Genomic DNA, 23374 nt, shown 5'->3' with positions numbered 1-23374 from the left:
GATTTTGGTCACAGGTAGTGCTGATGGTGCCGTTTTCATTCATGTCAGTAGGAGAATGTGTGGTTTTCTTCTTGTTCTTTTTTTAAGAAGACAGATAGGATGGCAACCCAGAACCCTCTACTCTTTTTTTTTCTTCTTTTTCTTCATACTGATTTTGGTCATAGGTAGTGCTGATGGTGCCGTTCCCATTCATGTCAGTAGAAGAATGTGTGGTTTTCTTTTTTTTTTCTTTTTTTAAGAAGACAGATGGGATGGCATCTCAGAGCACCCTATTTTTTTTTTTTTACCTTTTGTTTTTTTTTGCTCTCGCTGCTGAACTCACGAGCAGGGGCACGCCGGACGGCCGACGGACATACGGACATGGCTAGCCCCTAAGGAGCTTCGCCCCTAAAAAATGTTTGCGCAGTCGACATCATTCGAACCTGCGCGGGGAGACCCCATTGGATTTGTAGTTCATCGCCTTAACCACTCGGCCACGACTGCGGGACGAGTAGGTGGCTCTGAGATGTGGTAGTAACTCAAGAGCTGGGGATGTCATGGATGAAACGTTGCATGTAGCCGCTCAACGTCTATACAGGGGACGACGCTGCGGTCAAATGCGTATATAATCGCGTTAAACTTTGCATGCATTGGCTCAACGTTTATAGACGAGAGGGCGCTCCGGTCAATGCTCAAGTGCGTATATAACCACGTTCCATACCACACATTCTCTTTCTGACATAGATGAAAACGAACGAAAGGCTCGACATGATGCGGGTCAGCGTCTACGCAGACAAGCACCAGCAGAGCTTCGCCCCAATCAACATCATTCACCACGTGGAGATGCGGTCAATTTTTTTTCGTGAGCGTGGAAGAGAAGGCTTATTTATCCCTTTAAACCGAACTTGACAGGTGTGAGTTTAAGGCCTGTTCTCACATGCAGCGAAGCGCTGATGTAGCGCTGCTCATGTGCCGTCAGCTACTTATCGTCTGCGATGAACCACAGTTTTGACGGTGCGATAGAAAGCTGGTGAACGCTCCCGTCAGCACGAGCTTAGCACGAGGTCAGCGCTAGGCTTGTGGCGCTTCGCTGCATATGTTAACAGGCATTTATTAGCGGCGAGAAGTTTTAGTGGCGCCCTCATCTGGTTACCTTTCGTGACGTCATTACATTGCGAACAACAAGTTCGATGGTGTTTCTAAGGAGCATGGTGGAAGCTTGAAATCATTGCGCTCTAAAAGCAGCACTACCAACACCGTCGAAATTGAAGTTTTTCCATTCCTCTTATTTTTGTCGACGATAAATCCTTTGCTGACGTCATAGTCAGCATTCGGCCAATGGTGGTAGGCCGACCACAGCGACGCTTTCGATCGCGCACGTCGCTAATACGAAGTATTCACTGGCGGCCATAGTTGTGTCCGCGACTGCTGAGCGCGTGCTGATGGCGAGCTTCCACGGTTCTTTTGCAACGTGCATTCCACAACATCAGGATTGCCGGTCTAACCAGCCTATTAATGTGGGCTCGTTCTGAGCGTGTGCTCTATACAGCACCCACAAATATTTCGCCCAGTGAATACTCCTTATTGTTCGAGTCGCCAAGTCAGTCAGATCAACTTTATTTGCTCCCAGAGATGGAGTAGGAGCCGGTCAGGAACCCACTAAAAAGCCCCCTTCCATCTCCCCCTTAGACGACGGCCAGGATCCCGAGGTCCGCGGCGGCGTCTTCGGCCAGACGGATGACTTGTTCTTGCACTTCAGGGTCGGTGCTGAGCAGGGTGGTCTCCCAGCTCCCAAAGTCAACTATCCGCCCCAGCATTTTGTTTGCATTTGCTCCACGATCTATTCTAGCGCATTCTCATATTATGTGATTCAAGTTAGCCGTTGGCCGCATAGTTTGCATGCTTCCCTCTATCTGTCCGGATACCATCGGCTTATCGTCGCCAAGGAGCACAATTTCGTGTGTCGCAATGCGCCACCAGAGTAGCGCCATGGGCACATCACAAGAGCTCGGGTCCTTTGCTTCAGAGCTTCGATAAATAAGCAAACATTTCAGCACCACTTCGACAAAACAGTCGGCAGCCGTTTCTTTTTTTTTTTTTTTCAATTTTAGCACGCGGTACACGCTGATGTCCACGACACCACCGAGTGCACCAACTGTGGTCAAAAATCGGGTAGCGGAGTTCAATAAAAAAAAAAAAAAGTCAACAAAGGCAGAACCACTCCATATCTGCAAAGTAGTTGATCTCACGGTTGACTGGACTAAAGCGGACTTCAATATCGTCTTTTTTTACGAAAACTTGACCTACACACTCTAAGCACCTCGGGAAACCGAACATTTCAATAAACGTTACCTTTTCTCGAGTAAAAATGCAACCAAACATTGCAACACGGCACTTTGCGGGGGTGATTTTGTTGTGTTTAAGGTAATCTCTACCTTAGCTGGCAATATATGACTTAATTTCTATTTTTAATGATTCGACAATTGACCAAGCCTGCGAAAAACCCACCTCAAGTCGCGCTAAAACCGTTGATTTGCACATGAAAAAAAAAGTTACGGCAGTTGATATCATTGATCATTCAAATATTGCTGCACATACAAATATCTTGGTGTAACTATATCAAGCTATCTTCGCTGCTAGTAGTACATTCAAAACTGCTATTCATTACCATTTCCTAAATTACGTATGCGTCATCAAAAACACAAGAAAAGCATCAGGGGGAGTATCGCGTTAAATTTCAAGCGTAATAATCCCTTGTGCGATCGAAGTTGGAACCTGCTAACACAGTTAGGAGCCCGAGCACGAAATACAAAAAAAGCCCAAACTTAATAAGGTAAAAAAAAAACTATTTATGAAAATCATAAGACGCTAAATTTTAGATCTCCATAATTGGCAGCAAACAAAATAAATAATTCGATCAGCGTACAAAGATTGCAAGATTAAAATTTTTGTTCCTATTTTTATTATAAGCTGCCCATTGGTTTTGTTTATATTACATTATCTTCTAGAAAAACTGTAAATCGATCAGTATTCTGTAGTGACATTATTCGCTCGAACTAACATTTTCAAATAATCTTGTTTCCCGCGCACATGCGTCCCAAGAAAACAGATTAATCGGAAAAAACATTGTCAGATTATAATAATAGAAACAATTTCAATCAGTCAATTCCGCCCCACATCTAAACGAATGAATGATTTCAAAAAAGCCATCGAAACTTTAAAAATGCCAATATTTTTTGTTTTATATACGCATTTTGCGATTCAGACGTTACAATATAAACGGTTGACTGAATATTGCTTATTCTGGAAACGTAATTATACAATTATTTCGTTCGTGTAGCTTTTAGTGGGGCTTTTTATTTGAGTAGAAAATAGTTGTAGAAATGTGGTTTTTGCTTTACATTTTCCCTTTACTTACCGTTGCCTGGTTTTGAACTTCGCACTTCTGGGGAATACTCCAAAGACCCGCCCTACGTTCAAAATGCACACAAGTACGCAAAAACAAAACACACCTAAACTATTTAGAACATTTTTACTGCCCTTTATGTTGTAGTGATATTCAGTGCGCTTCGGCCCAAGTTTCGGGTACTTAGGGCATTGTAAGCTTTATTATTTCCGGTTATTTTTTTAATATGTAAAAAAATAAATAAAATACGCGGGCAAAAAAAATTGGCATTGTAACTACAGTCGCGGACGATACAAAAAATTCCAGGCGAGTGCGTGGCTCCGAAGATTTATCGAACAAAAGATGGCTGATTTATCATCGAAGCTATTGTGAACACGAACAGCATTTACAACAGATTCGTCGATTTCTGTCTAGTTCCTACACACTTGGTTGGCAAAGCATAACCTTGTCAACACCGATAATAGGTACGCTCGGTAAAATGAAAAAAAAAAAATCTGCTTATTGTCATTTCTTTTGCTAACGTATGATCAAACTCCCGAAAAGTGATCGCCCACTCTGCCGCATCAGTGGTTTTGGCCACGATTAATTTCATTTTTTTTACGAAAGGCCATTACCTTCGGCGAAATGAGCGTCGATTCAGCGACAACTGGTCAAGCGTGGAGTGACAACGAAACCGCCGCTGGAGCCACGTAATGGTTCAGTTATCTTCTGATAGATAGTGGGGCAGGCCTTGTAAGCCACATTCTCGCCTCGTATTTTAATATCATTCGCAACTGTAGACCACTCGCACGTTGCTGAAGCAGATATGCGAGTAGAAAAATGTGCTCTTGTATTTTTTTTTGTATAAGAATATATATATATATATTACATTTCGCAAATCAACAAAGAAACACACAACCTCGCCTCTTTCTCTTGAACAAGTGACTGGTTGTTTTCTGTAAGTCATTCACACGATGAAGGGAAGCCAACTACGCGGAACACGTGCAAATATCAAGAGACAAGTGAGGAACAGACGAGGGCAATACGGAGTTTTATCAGTTCTTCCGCTATCTTCAATAGCAATACTCCGTACAGCCCGAAGGACTTTGCGCGTGCAGCGTAGCATCATAGGGCACCGTTGTCAGATTTATCGAAATGATTTACTAATGATTTTCCTGGACGCTAAAGGCACATTTTTGATTTGCTACACAGCAAGCTCAAAATATAGAGAAAAAAAAATGATACACGTTGTATTTGGGGGAGAGACTGATTTTGGGGATATTTGATAGAGTGTTGTATTACTTTTTACCGAGTCATAGCCTAACTAGATAAACCTTGAGCCAAACTGCCATTGCCTTCGAACTAATAAAAATCGAGGGAAGCTGTCATTTACAGGAGTTTTTGGTTTCGGGAATGTTGTTCCCAATTACGATAACCAATTACACCTATCACTAAAAACGTTCGATGGGGCAGACGTTGGCAAACGTTGTAAACAAGGCACATAAAACACCTAATTACAAATAAAGCCAGCAACTGTCTCTCCTTCTCCTTTTTTTTCTTCTGGGGGGGTGGGGGGGGGGGGGGTTGTATGTGGTTTATGAAAGCGCACTCGGTGCGTTTGTATAAGCCGAGAGTGTCGAGCACCGCTGGTTTAAAATACCCGAAGCTGTATCTAGCTCTATTTTGCAGCGGAAGCAGCTTGCTCTATACAGTTCAAGAACAATGGGCGTGTTCTCATTCCGTCGAGTCGAGATTCTTTTGGGGCTGAATGCACACAGACAAAAGCGCGTGCAAGCGCGACTTTAAACAGCCGTGGTTCCTGCATGTACAGTCCTAATCACACTTGTCTATAACGCGCGAGCGAGCGGCTTTCTCCGGGGAGCGCTGGACTGGTGCCATTCGCGGTAACTAAGCTAGTCACGTGGCGCAACATAGAACGGCCCGCTCGAGGGGTGTCCTGCCCACTCTATCAGCTTGATAAGCGATAAAATAAAGTGCTTTATGATATATTTTTGTTTTTTTGATGACGAAATCGTTGATACGCCTTCATGCTTTACTCTGATTATTGTTCGAGCAATGATGTTTGTAAAAAGCGTGCGAGCAGCCTTCCGCGTTCGCCGCCAGCTGATAGAGTGGGCAGGACACCCCTCGAGCGGGCCGTTCCATGTTGCGCCACGTGACTAGCTTAGTTACCGCGAATGGCACCAGTCTAGCGCTCCCCGGAGAAAGCCGCACGCTCGCGCGTTATAGACAAGTGTGATTAGCACTGTACGCCCCCTATTGTGCATTCCTAAGTTTGTACGGGATGGGGTAAGCAGCTACGAGTTGTTGGCGCTGCTTTGGCCAGCTGGTCGCCGAACCTCCCCTTAGCGAAAACTAATACGTTTGAAATATACCACATTCTAATTTGAGTGTATTTGAAATACAGTTCATAATTTTAAGTACACGAAAAATAGACCGAAAATATAAACTTCTCTTTTTTTACTTAGTACTAAAATATACTTCTAAAAATCATTTTAAAATACATTTACTTAAACTACATTTGAAGTTCCCTTCATGCGTTTTGAAATATGTAAATACTAAATTAATAGGCAGAAAATACCTTTCACGTATATTTCTTGAAATATTTATTTAATTCATGCAAAATATACTCCCACCCTAAAAAAATGGAGCAATCAAAAATACGTGAAGAATACTCTTAAAATACCTGAAAATCTTAAATACTGTTGTGTTATACTCTAAGTACCTTTTGACTGCAATACTTTGGTAGTTTGACTTAAACTACCAAAATATTGAAAAGCTCCCCTTCTAGAAGTCCACTTCAAGTAGGTATGGAGTACACTGAAGCGCCTAAATACAACGTTTGATTAGTTTGTCAACTGAATTGCGGAGCATCGCACTGATAAATCAGCCCAGTTTATGTTATTGTCTCCTTTTTTCTATCAAGGACACACCTGATCAGTTCCTTGCACACCGATCACAAACGGGGTTCGGGAACTACAACTACAACATTTGCTGATGCTGGAAAGCTTCAGCAGGTGCTGTGAACAGATACGTTTGGAGTGGTTTTGTTAGCACAATGTTAGTTCACTGAACGTGTATACTCACCATTGTACGTGATGTGAATAGTGACTTTAATATAGTGATATTAACTACCATATTAAATAGTCAACTACTAAAATGGAAAGGCAAAACAACTACTGTAAAATATTTATTTTTCGCGGGCTCAATATTTCGCGATTTAGGTCAAAGGTGGAGTTCTGGAATAATTCGCAAATTCTAATTTTCGCGACGCGCTGGGATCGCAATATAGATTTTAATATTTTTCCATTTCCGCAATTGTTCACGGGACCTATTTTTCGGAATTGTAGGCGATTCGCGAACTTTGCGAGAATTCGGTCCTCACGAAAATGAAGTCGTTTACAGTATTTTAAAGTGAAGATACTGCCTTGCTTGCTTCGTCCTGAGTGGTGCTACGCAGAGAAGCAATAACAGGTATTTTATGAGCCGTTTGTGTGGATATTGTTTTAAGGACTGCGCCGCATTGTTATTAGTTGTACCAATGCCTTTTACTAAGAGATATCGTCCACGAACTTCAAAACACTGTTTCCCCTTTGACATACTCCCGATGAGAAGATCGAATACTTGGAACCTTAATAAGCGCAGAGGAGGTCACCGAAAAAATGATTACCTTCAATATGTAGGCTATATAAGGCTCCAGTCAACTGGACTGTGAATGAGCTGTTCAGTGCGTCATAGCGTTTGTGTTTTTGTTCGTTTCTAATGTAGCTTTGTGAGATGTATCTAGTAGTGCCTTCAAATACCACAGGGACACCATTTGCTGACAAAATCGAAAATAAAAAAAAAGTTGTGTAACCGGTTTTTAATGCACAAATGGCATCTTGAGTGTGAAGGGATAATATTTTTGGTATATCTAAAATATTTTTTGATTCATATTTATAATGTATTTTGAATACCTTACGAGCGTATTTCGAATGCGGCCAAAATAATACAGAATAAGTACAAAATGAATATTCGTACTAAATATATTTCAACTTCGTTTGAAGTACGGCCTCTTTTTGCTAAGGGTCGCTCCTTTCAAAGAAGCCACTTGAATTCAAGGTCCGTGTGAATGAAAGCAAACGTCGTGCGACGTAGAGAGCGACATGGGAAAACTATTTTATTCATGCGTCTATTAACTTTGGCGGCGAATGCAAGCACCAAGGTTCTGTGAACCTCGGCAGTTACAGAGCTTTGCTAACTAACGGAAAGTTGGGCGGCGTGTTTCTTTCCCCAACGGAGGGTCAACGCAGATCACGCGTTAAATTACTGCGAAATTTCAAAGTTACAAACGCGTTCAGCATTGTTTACTTGTCTAGGTTTTTATCTTCTACGAAATATAACGCTTCACCCAAAACGATTGAACTCAAGAGACGAATTCCATTATGTTATATTTCTTCTTTGTTTAGTGGTCCCTCGAAGTGCAGAGTGCGTAGATTTCCGGCATCCACTCTCCCAAGTTTCTGCGTGAGTACTATGCTCTTGGGACGCCAGTATATGTTTATCGAGTAACGAGCCCCGTCTGAAGTGTCGTCTGCGAACTACACACGAAGGGCAGTCCAAGTTCCATCCACCCGTCAGATTACATTGGTATATTTTGCCGATGTATCGGTTTTTTTCGCGTTTTTTGCTGCGTACTACTGATGCTCATAAATAAATGTCATAATGCATGCGAAGATGGGTGCTGACTGTATTGGCTTTGCGCGCAAAACTGCTCTCTGAAAATAAGCAGTTCTCGTAGACCGCGTTTCAACCTCCGCTAAGCCCTCCGCAACGTAGAAGTTGCTACTGCACCTGCGCCCCGATAGCCTTGACTGTAGTGTTCCAAGTATCGTAGCGTGTTGCGGAGGGCGTTGCGGGGCGGCGAAAACGATCTACGAAAACTCCCTAATGGTGACAGCGGGAAGCGAGGGAAAGCCGGGAGGGTGGACGCATGCGCAGAGGCTCACTGGAGAAAGGTCAATTATGGGGCTTTTTTGGGGGTCAACTTCACCAGTAATCATTGTCATAAACAAAATGGCGTCCATACTTGTTATTGAAGCAGAAGCAGCATCGCCATTGGACCGGTACAGAGCGGTCATCGTGTTGACTGAGTGACTAATACGGGGAACTCGAATGCCATTTACAACGAATGACATTTGAACAATCTGCCAATCAGCGCGCGACACTCCGATGTTGGGGCGTTCCACGCGCGACAGATCGCGAGCCGATTCGTTGATCAAACGAAAGTCATTGGTTGGAAATGACATTCTAGTTGCCCGTGTGGCACGGGTATAATTGAACACTTGGAAGGCCTTCCAAGTGCACAGCGGGGGTAGTATTCCGGGTGATAATTCTGAGAGTGTGGGTCGCGCTTTGTAAAAAACTCATTTTGACAGACATAAGACCGGACTTAAAAATTTAAAAAAAAAAAAAAGAAACGTCCTACTTAAAAAAAAAAACAAAACAAAAAACGCATTGCTTTTGTTGTCAGTGTGTAAACATTTCTCGAGCCACAAAAAACAGTACTAACGAGATAAAGATCGAACTCTAGACGAGATAATAACAAGTGAAAAAAAAGAAAGTAGTCAAATCATGGAAAAAGCCCGTCCTGTTTCCTTTTTCGACAACACCCGCAGGGAGTTCGGTCACGGTAGCAGCATTCTCGGACGCCCTTGTCCTAAGTTTGAAGCGAATCCGCAAGGGTGCTATTTTCTTGGACGCCGTGCTTCACGCAGAAACGTGGTCGGAATGTGTTGATAATGTGGCCGGAATGGAAAAAAAAAGAACCTCTGTCGCGATGATACTTTGAACAACCACTATACAATCTCGAAAGTGACCCTTGTCGCGTCCCTTTGTTGTCGTGCCTGGATGGTGAAAAATCATTCTTAGTATTTCTTACATAAAATTTAAAAAAAAAGAAACCTCGGGTCAGTCCTGTGAAGGAGGCTGTATCGCGCTTAGTTTTAGAGGCGCACCTTTTTAAGCTGTACTTAAGTTTAGTGTATACCGCTCAGAAGGAATTCTTGGTGTTCATCAGTTACGAAATACAGGGTGTCCTAAAAACGTACCAGGTTTTTTTTTCCCCGACAAAATAAACTACGCATGACCGAACGCTATTCTACGCCCAAATGTAACGCTGGCGGTCCACACGAGGCGCCAGAGTTTGAAACTAACTGCTACCTCACACAAAAAGTTATAAGTGACTTTTTCCAAATTTTCTATGGGAAAATGGCAGCCGATGGAGCTCTCGAATACATGCAGCTGAATGACGCCAGTTACCTGAAAGAGCCAAAAACGGGCCCTGTTTTTCCATTAAAATTTTCAGGAAGTCACCTATTGCTTTTTAATGACATAACGGATACTCCTTAAACTTTTGAATCTGGTTAGAACCGCTAGCACTACATTCTAGGCGAGGATGAGCTTTCGGCATTGCGTAGTTTATTTGTTCGGTAAATGAAAAGCCGTAACTGTTTTATACCTTTTACGACTTTCTTTCTCCACGAAATGGCAGTCACAAAAAGAAGGGAAGAACGAGCAGTGTTCGCCATTTTAACTTGCATTGTTCGCCCTTTTAACTTGCATTAAAAAACTAGCAAATCACGGAACCAGAAAAACCAGGCAAGGAGATGATTTTTCTGGTTCCGTGACTTGCTCGTTTTTTTAGCACATACTCTATACGGCTGTGTCATAACGCATTTTATTTTTTTATTTTTTTATCATATTTTATTTTTATTGGTGATACATCACATGGGCTGAATTTTTTCTGTTCTTTTGTTCGTGACACCGCAAATATATATTGCGATTTTGCGTTCAATAAACTCAGTTGTAAGTCAGCGCTACGTCCGTGTCACTTCTTTGTCTGGTCCTCGTCTTTCTGCGCTGTGTTTAATTATATAATTCCGAAGCTGCCTAGAAAGCCAAATTTCCGCGAAGATTTACTTTATTTGTTAAAATTTTCGTTTACCTCCCCCCCCCCTTTTTTTTCCATCTTTTATTTTTGAAGTTACTGTCAAAGATTGGAGATCTCTTATTTTTTCAGTTTTAAGCCATTTTTTCCACGTTGATACACAAAAAGTTTATTTATTGCCGGAAAACGGGTGCGGTACTTAATTGGATTAGAAAAGAATAATGACGCAAAATGGAAAGGAGTTCACAAACCACTAGCGGAAGCTTTTAACAGGAGGAAAAAATTCAGTGCCTGTATAAAATTAATTGATGTCTACATTCCTGAAGTACCAATGCGTTCCACCAAATCCACCCGCATAGTCAGATAATAATAAAACGCCCTAATTCTAATATTTTAGTTTATTTAGCTTATTTTTAAATACGTTTCTTCGCGTGAGAATAGTTGCTTTATTTCGGTAACCAGTACATATACTTGGACACAATGTCTGGAAGGGAGGATCTAAAAAAATTAGTTTGTACTACGTATAATAAGTTGAATAATGGGGAACGTTATAACAAATACCTAAGAACTGGCTCTCATTGGCTGCTTCAAGACGGAAAAACGTTCTGTTAAACAACGAATATTTTCAGTACTAAGGCAACTCAATTCTGTAATACTGTAATATATAAACCTATACGGGTTCCACCTCCTGGCCGGGGCTTCTGTACATCAAATTATGACCCGAAAGCATTCGTAAATTACTATTGCTATGTATTCTTTTGATTCGCGAACAATCTGGAATATAGAAAGAAAAAACAAGCTCGTCCGAAGTCAGTGTTTTCTAGCACACTTAACTTCCATACAAAAAGTCTTCATATATTTCAAAAAGAGTGCATGTATACCGTGTTTTGAACTACACCTCACAATTTTTTCTCGCTGCGGACGTGTTTTTGGTTTTGTTTTCGCTATATGCTTATGATTGGTGCTTGGTAACTTGAATGTCGCCTTTTTGTCTGCCTTTTTATTTTTTTTTCATATTCACATGAGTGCTCTCGTTTGTTTGTATGTTCCACGTCTGATGTCCGATTGCTGGTCTTGTCTTCCGTTCAGTGATGTGTGAATGCGCTTGTTTTACTTGCATATTTTGTAAACCGCTAATGCTTTGATACATTTATGTATTTTCAATTTACGGCGCGCTTACCGAAACACTAATGCCAAAAGGCAATCCATCAGTAAGTAATAAAAACAGGTAAGCAATATAGCCATTCATAGAAAGGCTCAAAGCGTCAAAAGTGGAGTCAAAAACGAAGTTCACTACACGTCAAAAAAAAAAAGAAAAAAAAAAAAGCAGCGACATGAACATAATAAAGAAGCAAGGCAAACGAGCTAGAAAACAAGGTTAAATTTTGAGAACAATGAGCGTAAATTCCTCCTAAAATCCAAGCCAAATTAGCTTTCCCATCCCTGAAATTTCGAAAATGCACGTTATGCAATTCATTTTTAAAGTATTTGAGGAGTCACATAACGTAAAAGTTGACGTGTGTCACTTTTAATATTTTTACTCTTCAGAGGCAAATTACGTTTAGAACATGTTGACTGGTATATAGTATTTGACATCAGTTCACGTAAGGCTAATAGGGAAGTACAAATAAAACAAGTAAGTATTAGAGCAGGGGTCTCAAACACGCAGCCCGCGGCTTGCTGAGACGCGGCCCGAATTCATCCGGCGGCTGCGTCCCTCGTTCCCTTGTCTCCAGCACTACGCGTCTCATCGTTTCATGTCGTCCAGTCATTTTCACTCGAACCGTAGCTCTGCTCTAACGACATGTTAGCATCTTTTGCACTATTCTGTTATATATTTTTAATCGAGTATTGTTTGGTCCTAACTTTTGCTTCTCGGCTCTTCGTGATGTTCATCACATGTACGGCAATTCCCCTCTAGGCTCCAAACACGATCCTTTTGCTCATGACGCACCTGGAATTCATGAGCTCTCGCTTAGCAGGAACAACTGCCAAAAATAAAGCACCAAGCTCAGTCTTGTAACCGAGAGAAACTTCAATTACAATACAAATATTGTCTGATTCTGAACTTAATTGAAGGATAGGGAAATTACACTGTGCTTCCATCGATTAATCATTATGTGTATATGGACCCACGTTTGGATGATCAATGGAAAATATATCAACGGTAAAAATGATCATTTACAATAAGCAGCGAGCACGAGCTGTCCCCTTTACTAAAAACAAGAACAAAAACATGTAAAGTGTCGTTGAGAGACTTAGCTCCTTTGTAACGTAAAACACCATCGCTGTTTTTATTTATTTGCCATATAATTTTTTTTAAAGGTTGGCTATTGATTTTTTGGGCGTGGACTCTCTGGTGCCTACACCTTAATGAGTTTGAGACGCCAAAAGTCAGATTTGAGAGTTTTACGTTCCAAACCGACGATGGGCATCTGGCACGACCCAGCAGAGGCCTGAGGATTAATTTCGAGCACCAGGGGATTTTCTGACGTGCAACCGAAAGCTCGGTTTTACGGCGCCTTCTCCGAAATAAGCCTCCGTCAGATTGCGGGCACCTCGGCCGGGATTCGAACCCGCCACATGGGGATGCGTAGGCCAGCGCTCTCGCCTCGGAGCCACCGAGGCGGCTGAGTTTGAGACCCCTGCATTAGAGTCTGTCGGGGTTAGAGAAAAAGTGGTTTTTTTTTTAAAGCGAAGGCAATTTGCGAGTTGCCTTTGGCTTCAACTCGTCAGCTTGAAAAATTCCAACTCAACTTGCAAAGCAAGTTGAGTAGGAACCTCTAGAGAGCAACGAAGAATTTTTTGTTTTGCTCAGTCTGGCTAGCTAAACTTTAGAATAAAAAATTTTCTTACATATAACGCATATAAGGAATTACTTAGTTTTTCGTTTACGCATATAGTTTTTTTGTTTTTTAAAATATATTTTATCAAAGTTGAACTTACTTTTTTTTTTTTTTATCAGGTTGCGTTTTTCACTTTGCCCGGACAAGAAAACGACCACTTTACTGGGAAGGATGATACGTCTAGTAGCGCTTGCCGGGGGCTGAGATCAGAGCTTTTCGTAAGCCCCAGAAGTAGCTATGGAGGAAAATAAAAACGGCTAAAAGCAACAGCTGCTTTGCAATAGAACGCACGCTAGTGTGGCTTCACGTGGCACTGTGAGGTCACGCGACACAATGACGTCATATGTGACGTCCAGTGACGCGGTCTGATGTCACGTCAGGCGGTCGCTCACGTGACTTAGCATCACGCTACACCGTGACGTCATATTGGACCTATAAATGCTGTGCATTTAAAGCGCTGTGGGATATGGAATTTTTTTTTTTTTTTTTAAATAGTAGTTGCTGGCGAAAGTTCGCCTTATTTAAACATTGATTTTAATGAAGTAATTTCTCGGGGTATTAGTGCATAATTAGACAAAATAAAAAAGCGGAAAATAAACAAGGTTGAGTGGCTGCCTGTCCTGACTGCTCTCTTGTCTGTCTTTTTTGCGCGATTTCGTGTTCGTACCAATTTTTTAAAAGTTCCTAGAGCCCTCTGCGAATTTTTTATGTGACAATGCACCATATTTACTCATTTCCAAATAATACTGCTTCCCGTTTCTTCTGCCTATCGAGGCTTCCTTCGTTGTTGGTTGCGCATGTAGCGGGTGTTTCACTTACATTGGAGCAATATTGTAGTACTTCCATTACTATACGGTGAGCAACACGTTCATCAGAACACTATTACTTACGTAGCTTTTAAGCTCGCGTTCATTTTGTTTTTTTAATTATCTTTTGTCCCGTTTCCAGGTCACCCTTCAACATCACCTTGAGTTTCTCTTTGTTTCTTTTTTCGTGGAGTTTGGAGGAAGAGAAGCCTCTGAGCATCTGAAAAGATTACGACCCTTAGTCGGAAGACACCGTTTCGACGGTGACCCTTTCTCCTTCGAGCTGCCGATTATTCTTCCCTTATGAGAAGTGATGTTTCGCGCTTAGTGGACGGACACGTGGCTGCTTCCGCCATTATTATTTTTTGTTTTGCTCTCTTATTTTAGGGAACATCATTGGGGGGGCTAAAAGTAAGCTCACAGCCAGGTCTCCTCCTTTTTTTCGAGAAAGAGAAAACCGGGAACAAGACGAATGGGGGATTCTTGCGCCATTCCTCACACTCGCGAGCGAGGAGAGAACGAGCATGCAAAAGTGGACTGGAAGAAAAACAAAACAAGTAACGCAAAGAAACCATGGGGTTTCGACGCGGACGCCTCACTGTCGCGATATTCTTTATGGTAGGAGGAAAGCAGAAAAGTTGTCCCCGTTCGACAGTGCAAGCTGCATCCATCATCGCCGCTTCCCACGCCTGGCGGAGACTTGGATTTCGGAATTCGGAGACAGAGGCGCCTGTCTGTCCCGCCTGAGGGATGATGGTCCTCAGTCGGCCCGCTTCGATACTACGTCACGAAGACGCAAAGATCGAGACAGGATGTAGCAAATATCTGCTGACTGTATTTTTTTTTTTTTTTTTGCTGCTGACATGTTTATTTGTTAAGAATATCCACCCATATTGTCGGGGGGATTGCCGAATACCTCCACGAAGATGCGAATGCCGAATCGAAAGGCTCCGAATTTTTTCTTCACGGAAGACATGGTTCAGGGGGAATAGTTAAACCTCACATAAACAACAGAAAGTACAAAGGAAAATGTCAAAGGTGGGCGTCCCACAAAAACACAAACGCACAAAATTTTCTTTTTTTTTCAGGTTCTTGTTTGTTTGTCTTTTCTATTCCCATTTCTATTTTGTCCAATTATGCGCAATCTTAATTGGCGCTTAACTGGCTCCTTGCCATTAAAGCTTAGTGCCTGGAAAAAAAAATGGGGGTTAATTGCCTGACATGCAGATTGGCACTAAGATATTGTTCAGCTTGTTTATCGGAAAGCTTAACCCTGGAAAACGCGCAGTAACAACAATCTAGCACCCTGGACCCAAGTTGAAGACATGATGGTGCAGTCGTTTCTTAGAAAGCTGGACTCGGTTGCGACACGCATCTCTTCTAGGCACGCTTGATGAAGTTTTTCTTCCTTTCTCTTTTCCTTGTATTTCCTTACTTTTTGCGTCTTCTTGAACGGCGCGTGAGCCAGCGTGACATTCTATACGGAGCGCAAGTTCGTCTGCTTCCTTTGCGGGGCTTGTGGTGACGTCAGAACGCCGAGCTCCGTTTGGTTCTGCACCAAGGATAGTGGGTATACCTCAAAGTATCTTGCTATGAGGTCTACCCACTATCCTTCCATCAGCGCCAATGAGAGCTCGGGGTCTTTGTGACGTCACCGCAACTCCTGCGTAAGAAGGAGACGACTTGATCTCCGCATTACCCTCTCCCTCGTTCTCTCCTCTCGTTTCTTTCTTCTTAGGCCTCTCAAGGCTTCGCCTTAATTTGCTTACGCCACCTCCACGATATCATCCTCTCCTCCCAATCGCAAAGCCGATATAAACTAAGCCAGCGATCGAACCTGAAATGCCGATTCGGATGATTCGCACCCCACCAGAAGTAATGGCTATCTGTCTCTGCAACTCAACCTATTTCGATTTTGCACAGCGGCGCCATTTTCATGTAATGAAAATGAGAACGTATACTTATATTTTGTGTCCGTGGATGTCAATGCTTTACCTTCGGCTATTTCAGTGTTACTGTCGCCTTCGGAACCTACCAGTGCTGTTTGAGCTACAGGGGATTTCCCCCAAAAAAGCTCTACGTTTTTTTGTTTTTTTTTTAATAAATTACGCTCATTTTTCGCCCTAATGTAGCGTTAACGGTTCGAACACATAGCCAAAGCTTCAGAAATAAACGTGATCCTAATAAAAATGATCCGATTTTCTGAAAATTTCAGTAGAAAAATGGCGGCCGACTGACCCCTCGAACACATGGAGCTAAATAGCGCCAGTTTTCGAAAACGAACAAAAAAAAAACAAGCCCCATTTTGCGTTGAAAGTTTTGGCAGAGCGTAATTTTTGATTGAGATAAAGGTTAGTTTTTACACTTGCATATAGTTTAGACAGGCTATTGCTACATTTGGGCGGAAAATGAGCCTTAGGCAATGCGTAATAAGGAAAAATATGGAAGTTTTGTAAATTTGTTTCTGGGAACACCTCGTTGATAACGCATCTTGTTTAGCAAGAATAAAAAATAAAGATCGGATTTTGATTCCGCGTATTTTCTTTTGCCCCATGGATTTCAAAGGGTCGGTAATTCGTACGCTACCAAGTATACTATAGCCGATGTTAAAAGTAAAAATTTAGGCCTCTCTTTTATATACATATGTGCCTATTTGTCCTCTACTTATTTTTGTTACCCACTCCTGACTCATGTGAGTTCAATTGAGGTTTTACGGTACAAAGTGTTTACGACCCTATTTTATACAAAAGTTTCTAGAAGCTATATATCAAAACTACTTGAGAATTATTTTAGTTAGCTTAACTATGGCACGGTTGACAATTCTTTTCATGCCATTTTCAGTACGGACTAAAACAATCCATACACATCAGGATGTAAACAACGATGAAAGTAAAAACACACAAACACTATTGATTTAGGTGGCATGAGGGCAGGTAGGTATGTAAGTTCCAAATAGGACGAATACTTACGACCACGTGATTCTTACGATATAAAATATTAACGCAGTAATATGATCAACCAAGGAGAGGTTCAAAACTTATCCCTCACGCATAGTGCTAGCGACCTCCGCCACCTTTCTAAACATTGGAGTAGCACCATTTCGTTAGGTGTTCGTAAAGGACCCATTTAGAGTGACAATATAAACTCTAAAAAAAACATCAGTATGTTTGGTATTCTGGTTTTATTTTGTTTTATATCTTTTATGCTTCCGAAGCCAACGGCGCGCAGACTGGAATCCGTAGTTTAAGCAGCAGTTATGGCCAGACTAGAATGTCAAACCACCGAACCAGGAAAAAAAAAATCTCAAATTGCCCTGCATTTGTGTTGCGACGTGGAACATTCTTGGTGTAGCGCTAGTAACTTCCAGGCATTTCTTCTCGAGCTGCGCCTCCGGGTCTCTCCACACCTCTTCACCCCATTCACTCCACCCCACTGACTCTACCCACCCCCTCACCCCATTGGTTCCTCTCCACCCTATGGAGTCATTGACTCATTGACCATTGACTTTCCCCGTCGGGTCGGCCTGTGTCCCAGAGTATGGGAGTAATGGCTTGTTGCGTGCAAACTGATTTCATGCGAAGGTTACGTGACATAAATTTTCCCGCTAAATCGAGCGGGGAAGCTGAATTGGAGTATAGATCACGTGAGCATGTCACGCGGCGTCTATGTTTTTGTTAAATTTAGAGGGGAAACTGAATTAGTGTTAAGACTGATGACTGGGTGAGATGGTGGTTCATGTTATTTAAGGTTAGAGCGCACCAGAAGGAAGCACACTCACGAATACAGGCAATTTAAAAAAAAATCACAATCGCTCAGCGTTTTATTGATTATCTTCTTCTTCTACGTACAAAGAGCAAACATTGTACTAAGAAGATAATCAATACAAACCAAGAGTTGAGTCTGCGCTGAGCGATTGTGTTTTTTTTTTCTTTTTAATGTGCCTGTGTACGTCAGTTTTATTTTCTTCTGGTGCGCTCTGATGTTAAATACGATCAAGTTGTGGTCAGGTTACGTTACATGAAGTACCGTGACGTCATTTTTTGCCCTTAATTTAGAGTAGAAATTCGTGGTTATGCTTTATGAGGCTTCACTTCACCTGAAAACCCAACCTACAAACGTTTCATGTTAAAAGAAAGCAAACCCAAACGACAGAAGGCACACACGGGTCATGCGGTCTCTGGAAAGATTGATCCAAAGACTGGGGCACTTATCATCGTCCCGGATGACGTGGCTCGGGTGACACTCGGTGTCTGTTTCTCACGTCATGTCGCTGTCCGGGCCGCCCGAAAGGACCGTCGTTGCAGACAATTAAACAAAGGCTCAGCAAATACTCGGACAACCGCTTAATCGATCGGAGCAAACAGAACGGGAGTATTGGATGTATGTCCTTCTAGGATTGCCTGGAACATCATGTGAGGGTCTGATTTTAGAATCGGGCAATAAAAAAAAAGTGAGCGCTTCCGCGGCCGGTGATGAGACGGGACCTAAAAGTTCTTGGTTAGGCGAGACTTGTCGACAAAAGCGCGATTTTTGTCTCTTCACAAATGCGAGATCGGGCTATTTTGACGAGGCCTTCTAATGTATAAACGGGTGGTGAGAAATAAGGCGGGCACCGACGTGCTTGCCGTGAGGGTTTTTATTATTATAATTACTGCAGGCCTTTTCTTGGAGGCCATTACAGGAGAGGTTTAAAAATATATAGGCAATTTCACAAAACCTGTAATGGAATAAACTTACTCTCAAAAAATGACAGAGAAAAGACCCTTAACAAAACTTTCAAAAAATGATTTAGCGGGCAGCTGTTTGTGCACCTAGGTGATGCCAATTCACATTTGGTCACAAATTGTGTAAGATTGGTTAGTAACAACGCTAACAAAGCAATAAACAGCCTCCAGTCTTCAACCTCCAAACACGTCTGTATTCGTTTCGACGATTATGTCCAAAAATCTGAATTCAAAGCCCATTAAACTTTTTTTTTTCATTCACTTATGCTGAAATAGTGAGTGACGTGTTTGATTTAAATATCTTCGCCGATAAATGGCACTTTGAAGGGTTTCGATGTGTACTTCGCTAAATTTGGTGCAGTGCACATTTCACTGTATTTCATTTTGTTAATAATTCATTCAGTAGTCCCCACTGAACTAACTTTTTCTCTTATTATACTGTAGTCCTATGCTCGTTAAATTATATTCGGTATTAAGAGAGTTAACCCAGTGTCCTATTATACATGTTTACTCGTTATTTCTAGGCGCCGAGAAAGTGAGGGTGAGGAGCTCATACGAACGGTTAGTGGGTAGACTTAAGTACAGCTGCCCTTGTGCCCACTACACTGGCCGAACGTGTTCGAATGCGAATGCCAAACACCGGACGCCGGCGTTCCGCGTTCTAACGCGTTCGGAGAGTGCAGTGGAAACAAAAGCACCTAGCTTTTGCTCTACCCACTAATCATTCCAATGAGAGTTCGGCATTCTGACGTCACTGCGCGCTCTTCTCTCCTTCTATCCGTCACTTTCTCGGCGCTTTCGTATTGAAGTACCTGGTTTCTAAACTAGATATATTCTTCTTAATCCCATAAAATACACACGAAAGCTTGAGAAGACGCGCTGTTCTTCACTTCCTTCTATGAAAAATTGCGTACCTAGTATTAAATAACTTTCTGCACGGGCATAGGCAGTAGATTTATTGTCATCGTCCTCGTGTGTCGAGATGAATTGATGGAATCAATTGCGTATGTCTGCTGTCCCCTTGGATCTGGTATATTAACATGTGCTCAGAAACCGCGGCAGCGAACACATCCAACACACTGCATTTTCTTCACTTTTTCATCGTGCGCATAAGTGCACACGAATATCCATCCGGTTGTGTCCAAGTTGAGGGCAACTTGTTCGAAATAAAAGGTATTATTTATGTAAAATAAAGATTAATCTTAATGTTTTCTTTAATTGGAACGTTTGTGTCGCTTCGGTAAAACTGTAGTAGGATCGACACTGTTTTTTGTTGGAATATTTTCTCGAGTGAAATAATTAATTTCGTTAGACAAGCAGTCATCGTGCGCCGACAAGGGAGCACAATGCATGCTTGTGAGACTTTGGCGGCGCACGTCGGGTACAGCTGTGGGTGACGAGCAAACGGTAACGATGCATGACGGCGTTAAAGGCCAACGGCCAGACTCGAGATTCTGCAAGTCAGGAGATCCTCCTCAGAATGGGGGATGAGGAAGCAGGCAATGGTCGACAGGGTAGGAGGGGAAGATAAAGAAGCGGCGGAAGAGTGGAAAACGTGCACTGGTCGTCGTTGTCTAACGTTAAACAAACAACAGACTTGATCGAGGTGTAAGTGACGAGAGGAGAATCCACCACCAACGAAGCCACCACCGGCTATACTCCGTTTCACCTTGAGTCCGAGCGCAGCGGATGCTAGGAGCCATCGAACCCAATCCAAGGCCGGTTGAATGTCACGTGATCTTGGAGAGGGGGCACAGCGGCTGCGGAAAGCGGCTGCGTTTACAGAGCGGGATTGGCTGGGATAGCTCGTAGCGTGCGGTGCGTCCGGACGTCAGGTGAAAAGGGAGTATAGCACCGAACAAAACCCCGCCCCACGGTCCGCCAGAGACGCTCACTACTCCGAATATGATACGAACAAACAACGAGGGGGGCAAACTGTCCCTCTGTCTTGAAAACAATGTCAGCTGTCCATGCGGGACGGGTTCACTTTGAAGGAATGGTCGGGGGCATTCTCTTCTGAGTCACCTATGTGCGCGCAGCTGGGCTTTGCTTGTGTGAGAAGTCTAAAGAACCGCAGGACCAAAATTTTTTTCCTCCAATCAACATTACAAGACAAAGAATAAAAGTAAGAACATAGCGACATTTAGTTGCTACTGCAAGAATAGGCCAGATTTGTCGCCTATTCTTGCCCTTCCTTTCTAAGCGACGTCTTACAATGTATTCTCGTTGCGCTGTGATCTGCCCCATACTCCAATGATCGCCCCTCTTTTCTGTCTCCCCCAATCTGGGCTCTTGAACAATCAGGCAGTCGACATCATAGCAACGAGAGCAAGGCGCGAGATAAAAGGGAGTCAAATTAGACACACAAAAATCCCAAAAAACTGTATCCGTTACTTTCCCGGCGACTTTGTGCAAGCGGTGTATTCTTTATCGAGTATCGTTACCGGAGCGCAAAAATGATCTGTTAAGACTCCTCATTTACGTGTGGACGGGACCGAGCACGACGGCGCACTCTTAAAAAGAGCGACGAACAGTGCGCGCTTGGAGTATTTGTGCATCATCACATACGTACACATTATTTGATCAGTAGAATTCATTTACTCCTTTTGGTGCTATAGAAACGTTACAGGACGAGCTAGCGCAAGTACCCTGCCCGCTCCGCGGTAGTTTGTTGGATACGCAATTAGGTTCACGACGTCTCTATCGGCCTTCCTGTCGGTCATGCACAGATTCGAAAGCTTTCAGTACTTACGTGACTGCCTTAGGGGGTACAAAAGCTCTCATTTTGGTCAATCGGGATCGGGTTCTGATGTTGTACGGGCAAAGACTGACAAGGCGGTGCAGCCACGAGCTTTGGAACCCCGAATAACAAACAAGCTAGCTTACCCGAACCAAAGCACTGGAGCAGAGCGGTAAATTATTTCCGCGACGGATTCAAGCGACGAACGTGAACATCAGGCTTATTATTTGATTTGCTGCAACACTATAGACTACAGCGACAGGATGCCTCACCAGTGACAAATTCCATGTTCTTTTGAAAGCCGCCGACGTCACGTCAGCATCGCGTTGCGGTGCGATTGGTTACCGCTTCGCAGTGCGCGAAAGCGGTTGGCAAGAACGCTCCCCACCGCTCAATATCAGCCGCTTGCGGTTGAGAACCCGCGGATCCGCATCACGATGCGGACCCGCTTCCAATGTGAACGCGTCATAAGCGCGGCACAAGAACAGTGGCTCAGTTGAGCCGCGCGCATAGCGGACGTGTCATCGGAAGAAGTTAGTCGGTGTTTCGGCGCATATCCTTTCCATTGAGTCCAGCCTTTAGGGCGATTGACTTAGGACCGCTGGATTTGCGTCTGTTGAGGTGTCTCTCTTTTCCGGCGTTTGTCGAGCCCCCACTCTTGCAAGTAGACCAGGTGCTCGAAGTTGCACACTCGGACTGCCGCAATTAGCTACCTCCGCGCTTGACCTTCGTGATGACCAATCGCAGCGCGGCGCTGGTCATTCGCGGCCGTCAGAGATCTCGTCAAGTTTCTTGCCGAGTGTGTAATTTAGAGCTCCAGTAGTGCTCGACACTCGTGTTGCCGATTCCGCTAAGTAAATTCAGACACAGAAGATTTTATTAGGTGTTCATTACAGTTTTCTCACAAAACAGCCTGCTGACTTGTCGAATGACTTGATTAATCCCCAGACCATTCTCTCTTCCTTCTCTTCCCAGGCAACAAGTTCAGCTGCGACTGCCGCCTCGCCTGGATCTTGCACCTGGAAAATGCCACCAGGAGCGACAAGTTCCGGCGCGAGCTGCGACACGTCAAGTGCGACTTCGAAGCCCAGGGCAACCTGAGCAGCAGCAAGGTGTCCCGACTCAGTGCCAGTCAGCTGGGCTGCTCCGAGGACTACGCGAAACCCCGCTTCGGCACGGCATCGCGCGGCAAGGTTCCCCCGCGTCGTCCGTCAGTCGAAGACAAGGGACAACGCGGCGACGACAACGAAGGAAACAAGATCGTGGACGAAGGCGCCGTTTCGAATGGTCATGACACGGCCACCGAAAATGAACGCGACCGGGACGCGCAGTCGATGGACAACGACGTGGAGGTGGTGCTCAGCCAGCAGAAGGCGCTGCGCAAACATCCTTCTGGGTCTCGGAAAAGCAACGGGAGCCCAGCTAAATCCACGGCGTTTGCGCTTCAGGCACTCCAGTTTATGGGACTGACTGCGTTCTCCAAGACCCTGTCTACGTGTAGGTGATCCATGATAGAGCTTATTAGTGTGTTTTTTTTTTTTAACGAAAACGATTTGTATTTGTTGAGTGAGAGATCTGAGTGATAAGGAGATCGGATTAGCTAGAAGGCGGTGACCCTAGTTTTCTACGATTAGCGAGAGAATGACGGATCGACTTTTGTGCCACACGATTTTACTATCCCAGCCTCGAACCAAGCAAGCCGGATCAAGCATCCAATATACGAGGCTGTACAGTGAGGGTATCGCGCTTATTCCCCGTTTCGCGTCAAAGGTTTTGGTAACAGTGCCGTGGGCAGGAATGTTTCACAAGGGCGGCTGAGGTGGCTGGCATGTGCATGACTTGGCGTGCGGAGAGAAGAGGGGGCGTCAAAATGCGCGCGCATAATATAGGGTCGGTTGGATTTCGGGGGGCTGAAACCCTTGCTTGACAATATTGCCTGAGTCAT

At 43.5% G+C, this 23374-nt stretch overlaps 1 protein-coding gene and 1 non-coding gene across 2 annotated transcripts in view; one reads left to right on the top strand and one right to left on the bottom strand.

Moving 5' to 3' along the window:
• LOC120846899 (insulin-like growth factor-binding protein complex acid labile subunit) overlaps positions 1-22934 on the top strand; it is a 35982-nt gene extending 13048 nt beyond the window's left edge. The window contains exon 3 of the mRNA XM_040218806.1: positions 22405-22934. Coding sequence (XP_040074740.1) covers positions 22405-22934 — 530 coding nt within the window. The remainder of the gene's footprint in view (positions 1-22404) is intronic.
• On the bottom strand, positions 402-483 carry Trnac-aca. Its single transcript has one exon. It is a non-coding gene; the product is annotated as a tRNA-Cys (tRNA).
• Positions 22935-23374: the final 440 nt, after the last annotated feature.

This window comes from Ixodes scapularis, unplaced genomic scaffold (assembly GCF_016920785.2).
Source record: "Ixodes scapularis isolate PalLabHiFi unplaced genomic scaffold, ASM1692078v2 PGA_scaffold0__279_contigs__length_252992795, whole genome shotgun sequence".
NCBI classification, from domain to species: domain Eukaryota; kingdom Metazoa; phylum Arthropoda; class Arachnida; order Ixodida; family Ixodidae; genus Ixodes; species Ixodes scapularis.
Note: the sequence above shows the minus strand (reverse complement) of the source record. Positions and strands in the feature narration are given on the sequence as shown.